This window comes from Rhinopithecus bieti, unplaced genomic scaffold, assembly GCF_001698545.2.
Source record: "Rhinopithecus bieti isolate Rb0 unplaced genomic scaffold, ASM169854v2 scaffold_3615, whole genome shotgun sequence".
In the NCBI taxonomy this organism is placed as follows: domain Eukaryota; kingdom Metazoa; phylum Chordata; class Mammalia; order Primates; family Cercopithecidae; genus Rhinopithecus; species Rhinopithecus bieti.
Window position 1 is genome coordinate 365,764 of NW_016804369.1, and position 6,000 is coordinate 371,763.

General features: G+C 50.0%; 1 protein-coding gene across 1 annotated transcript in view; it reads left to right on the forward strand.

The window, feature by feature from the left end:
• Nucleotides 1-5,290: 5,290 nt before the first annotated feature.
• The window catches only part of GLT1D1 (glycosyltransferase 1 domain containing 1), a 122,733-nt gene continuing 122,023 nt past the window's right edge, over nucleotides 5,291-6,000 (forward strand). Inside the window, exon 1 of the mRNA XM_017867537.1 lies at nucleotides 5,291-5,505. Within this exon, the coding sequence (XP_017723026.1) occupies nucleotides 5,291-5,505 (215 nt within the window). The remainder of the gene's footprint in view (nucleotides 5,506-6,000) is intronic.

Consider the following 6,000-nt stretch of genomic DNA (forward strand, 5'->3'; position numbering starts at 1 on the left):
CCTGTCATCCCAGCACTTTGGGAGACTGAGGCGGGTAGATCACCTGGGGTCAGGAGTTTGAGACCAGCCTGGCCAACATGGTGAAACCCCGTCTCTACTAAAAATACTAAAATTAGCTGGACGCATGCCTGTAATCCCCGCTACTCGGGAGGCTGAGACAGGAGAATCACTTGTACCTGGGAGGCGGAGGCTGCGGTGATCCGAGATCACACCACTGCATTTCAGACTATGTAATGACAAAATGAGACCTCGTCTCAGCAACAACAACAACAACAACGAACAGAAATACCTGAAAGCTGTGTGCCATGGCTCACGCCTATAATCGCAGCACTTTGGGGAGGCTGAGGCAGACAGTCACCTGAGGTCAGGAGTTCGAGACCAGCCTGGCCAACACAGTGAAATCTGATCTCTACTAAAAATACAAAAATTAGCCAGTGGCACATGCCTGTAATTCCAACTACTCAGGAGGCTGAGGCAGGAGAATCGCTTGAACCCAAGAGGTGGAGGTTGCAGTGAGCTGAGATCACACAACTGCATTCCAGCCTGGGCATCGGAGTGAGACCCTGTCTCAAAAAAAAAAAAAAAAAAAAAAAAAGAAATACACAAGACTGGGTAGTTTTAAAGAAAAGAGGTTGAATTGGCTTGCGATTCTGCAGGCTGTACAGGAAGCACCATGGCTTCTGCTTCTGGGGAGGCCTCAGGAAGCTTCCAATCATGGCAGAAGGCAGATGGGGAGTGAGGCGTCTCACATGGCCAGAGCAGGAGCAAGAGAGCATGGAGAGGTGTTGCACACTGTAAACTTCCAGAGCTGGCGGGAACTCACTCACTCTCATGAAGACAGAACCAAGGGGAGGGCACTAAGCCATTCATGAGAAATCCACCCCCATGATCCAGCCACCTCCCACCAGGCCCCACCTCCAACACTGGGGACTACAATTCCACATGAGATTTGGGCGAGGACACAGATCCAAGCCCATATCGGGTGCCCACATTGGACATAGTTTCAAGGTGGACCTGGGCGGGTGTTTCCAGATGAGATTGGCATCTGTGAACTCAGCTGAGCAAGTGCCCTCCCCAGTGTGGGTGGGCTTCATCCAATCTGTTGAAGGCCTAAGTAGAGGAAAAAAGGTCGGGCACGGTGGCTTACGCCTGTAATCCCAGCACTTGGGAGGCGAGGCGGGCATGCAGATCACTTGAGGTCAGGAGTTCGAGACTACCCCAGCCAAAATAGCAAAGCCCCATCTCTACTAAAAATGCAAAAATTATCTGGGTATAGTGGCATTTGCCTGTTATCCCAGCTACTCAGGAGGCTGAGGCAGGAGAATTGCTTGAACCCAGGAGGCGGAGTTTGCAGTGAGCCGGGATCCCACCACTGCACTCCAGCCTGGGTGACAGAGTAAGACCCTGTCTCAAGAAAAAGAGGAGGAGAGAGGAATTTGCGCCGCACCCCCATGCCCCTCTGTTTTCCTCACTGCCTCACTGCTTGAGCTGGCACATTTCATGTCATCCTCTCAGCCTCCACCCCCACCATTCCCCCCCACCCCCCAAACTGGGATTTACACCATTGCTCAGGCCTTCAGACTGGAACTGAATTACACCACCAGCTTTCCTGGGTCTCTGTATGGCAGACAGCAGATCATGGTACTTCTCAGCCTTCCTGATTACATGAGCTGATGCCTCATAATAAATCTCCATTTACAAATAGAAATCTCTCATTAGTTCTGCTTCCTTGGAGAACCCTAATACAGGTATCTACTGGCGTTTGGGGGAGAGCATTTTTTCTTTAGGTAGGGATGTCCTATATGTTGCAAGGTGTTAAAACTTCTGGGCCTAGTTGTGAAATATTGATGACATTCCTTAATCATTCTGACAACAAATTTCCTTCTTCACCCCCAAATTTCCAAAAGTCCTCTGGAGAGCAGTGCTGCATCTGGTTCAACCACTCGTAAGCTGTAGAGAGACAAGAAAAGAGATAATCACAGAGTCAGGCCATTTTTACCTGCAAGAATTTAAAAAACAGAGTTTTTAAAGTTCTTCATGTTTCTTCTATTACTGAATTCCTTGCTTCCTTCGTTCCTCCTTCCCTGCCTCCCTCCCTCTCCATCCCTCCTTCCTTCACTTGTTCCTTTCTTTCTTCTTACTTTCATTACTTCTTTTGTATCATCAAGAATGAGTGTTGAATCCTACTGAATGTTCTTATTCCACCCACCGAGAGGGTCATATGTGTTTCTGTTACTGGAAAGGGGTCCTATTCCAAACCCCAAGAGAAGGTTCTTGGATCTCACACAAGAAAGAATTCAGGGTGAGTCCATAGAGTAAAGTGAAAGCAAGTTTATTAAGAAAGTAAAGGAATAAAGAATGGCTAGTCTATAGACAGAGCAGCCCGAGGGCTGCTGGTTGCCCATTTTTATGGTGATTTCTTGATGATATGCTCAAGGAGTGGATTATTCATGCCTCCCCTGTTTTGACGTTGCCATGGCATCCGTAAACTGTCATGGCGTTAGTGGGAGTGTAGCAGTGAGGACAACCAGAGGTCACTGTCATTGCCGTCTTGGTTTTGGTGGGTTTTGGCTGACTTCTTTACTGCAAACTGTTTTATCAGCAAAGTCTTTGTGACCTCTATCTTGCACCGACGTCCTATCTCATCCTGTCACTTAGAATGCCTTAACCTCCTGGGAATGCAGCCCACCCGGTCTCAGCCTCATTTTACCCAGCCCCTATTTGAGAGGGAGTTGCTCTGGTTCAAATGCCTCTGCCATTTTCTCTTTTAATCTATTAATTTATATTGCTATGGCAGAGGTGACTTACTGCAAACCTATTCTGTCACTTTAGTAACCACGATTGTATTTAGGTGGCAGTGTACCCAGTTAATAGACTGCATGTCTCAGCCTCCTTGGATGCAAGAAGTGGTCACGTGGCCAATACGATAAAGGCATAGGGCAGTTTGCATTTTTAGGAAGACCCTTTAAAATGAAATACACCATTGGAGTGCACCACTTTTGCCTTTCCTTCCTTCCTGCTGCCTGGAATGTTGATGTGATGGGTGGAGCTGCAGCAGTCCTACTCCTTATCAATTCCTCGATAAGGTGATCTTGAGACTAGAAGCCAAACACTAGCATGACGGAGTAGACAGAGGAAAGTCTAGGTTCCTGGTGATAGTACAGCCACTATATTAGGCTTGGGCCACCTACTTCTGAACTTAATTTACATAAAAATAAACGTCAATGTTTTCTAAAACAAGAATCCAGATCAAGGTTATCAAGGAATAGAAGTGAGCCTTCAACCACAGTGTGAAATGGCGCATTCGGATTTCATCTAAAGTAGGCAGCTGCTTCCCAGCTTCATTCAGCCACAGGACGGTAGCTTCATTTAATCAGATCTCTCATTTGTCAGCAGATACCAGATATTCCAACTTCTATATGAAAGCTCCCAATTTAAAAATGGTGGCTTGGCCAGGTATAGTGGCTCACGCCTGTAATCCCATCACTCCGGGAGGCTGAGGTGAGTTGACTGCTTGAGCCCAGGAGCTCAAGACCAGCCTGGGCAACATAGTGAGACCCCACTTCTACAAAAAATACAAAAAATTAGCCCAGCATCATGGCGCACATCTATGGTCCCAGCTACTGTTGAGGCTGAGTGGGAGGACCACCTGAGCCCAGGAGGTGGAAGCTGCAGTGATGCATAATCACACCACAGCACCCCAGCCTGGATGACAGAGTGAGACAGGCTTAAAACGAACAAAAAATAATAGCTCAGCTTTCATGAAAAACATGGTGTAGCCTAAATACAATACATCTAAGGATGATATTTAGCCCACAGGGCTGCCAGTTGAACTCTGCTTAGGGAGGTTCCTTTCTGGGCTCGTGCTGAAGTCACCTTTGTAAAATCAGAAATGTATCTATTCGCATTTAGCTTTTAATATCCCATGGGCAAGGTGAAATAGGGGAAGATCATGGGCAGATGCCACCCCTCTACTTCTGCACACCACACAAGACACTGCGTTTTATTGCCTCTTCATGGTGTGTAGCAAATATAGCAGGAGTCCACTCAAAACTTATTTAACACTGAGTCTTGCTTTATTGCCCAGGCTGGAGTGCAGTGGTGTGATCACCGCTCACTTCAACCTCCGCCTCCTGGGTTCAAATGATTCTCATGCCTCAGCCTCTCAAGTACCTAGGACTACTGGCGTGTACCACCGCGCCCATCTATTTTTCTATTTTTGGTAGAGACGGGCTTTTGCCATGTTGGCCAGATGGGTCTTGAACTCCTGGCCTCAAGTGATCCACCCACCTCGGCCTCCCAAAGTGCTGGAATTATAGGCATGAGCTGCCGCGCCCGGTGTCAAAACTCTCTTTCTAAAATTTCATCAGAAGGGGGTTGTGGCAGCTCTGTGCAACTTGTCCCCTTTCCTGTTTCCTTGTGTAATTCTGTTGGAAAGTATAGTTTAGCAGAATGATAATATTTTCAGATTGCTTTTGTCCTTAAAAAAGTATGTGGCCGGCCTGCCCAGTGCCTGGGAAGCTGAAATACCAGGAAGAAGAACAAAATCCTGGGTGTTCTATTGAGAGTGAGAGGAGGACAGGATTTTGATTGTTCTACAATGATATAAAACTCTCCCCTACTCCATGCCACACTGAGAGACAGAGTGGTGGATCTAACTGGGAGAAGGCTTGTGGAGCTGAATGCACCCTCCAGGATGAACTTTTATGTCTTGATAAGTCTGGGGGTCACCATGCTGCATAATGAGACTAGAGACCTGCCACTGATGGTGGTTATCACATGTCATGACTTTCTTCATTCCCACTTTCCCTTTCTGAGGCTGGAAGATATTTGGGGGGTGAGAGAAAATCGAGTTTGAAGGTAAATGAAAATATTGGGCACCCACTAGAATGTTCCACATCTGTAAATACGAATGCATCTTTGTAAACACTTAACATCTGTTTTGGGGGGTGCTTGTTTAAATCCACAGATGGTATTTTGCCAGAGGCCTCCTTTAGTTCCCTATTTCTCTCACTCAAGGTATCCTGTTTTGGAGATCCAGACCAGGTGCAGCCCATGTACCTTGATGAACCCCGGGTTCCCCTCTCCATCATCTTACTCACCCCACAGGTGCGGCCCTGAAATGTGTTTCTACTGTCTCCTCACACAGTCCCCATGTTCCCCGCCTCTGGTTAGTTTTAGGGTAGTCTGGCCTGGGAAGGAATTTGGGACTGATCATGCCACGTCCCCTGGAATGGGACTAGAAAGGAATCCTGGGCTTCCTGGGGACCAAGGCCCCACTCAGGTTGTCATGGAAAATGAGGCTGAGAGCCCCTCTCTGCAGCACCCTGTGGGAGGGAACCCGAGGTCTCTGCTGGTCCTGGTGGGTACAGACCTGCAGCCATCCCGGTGCTCCGTGAAGCTCACTGATTTCCCCATGAAGCCCATGGAAGCCATCACTGGTTTCCATGGGAGCGGACCATGGCTGCTCCTGTTCCCTGTGGGAAAGGACCAAGGCCACCCCTGGTCCGGCTCACAGTGGGAAGGGACTGTGGTCACTGCTGGTCCTGGTCCCGGCGGAAGGGACTGTGGTCACCGCTGGTCCTGGTCCCCGAGGGAGGGACCGTGGTAATCGCTGGCACTGGTCCCCGCGGAAGGGACTGTGGTCACCGCTGATCCTGGTCCCCGTGGGAGGGACCGTGGTAATCGCTGGCACTGGTCCCCGCAGAAGGGACTGTGGTCACCGCTCATCCTGGTCCAGGTGGGAGCGGACCGCGGCTACCCTGGTGATGGACCCCACGGGGCGCACCCGCGCCAACCCGCACCCAGAGCTCGCGCCATCCGAGGCCCTTGGTTCCCGTCCTCCTCCCCGCCTGGCGCCGGAACCTGCGAGCTCGGGCGCGGCCTCGGGGAGGGGCGGGCGCGGCCTCCGGGAGGGGCGGGCGGGACAGACCCAGCCGCCCCGGCTCCCCCGCTGTCTGCGTCTGCGCCGCCCCCGGGGCCTGGTCGGCGGCGGCTGGG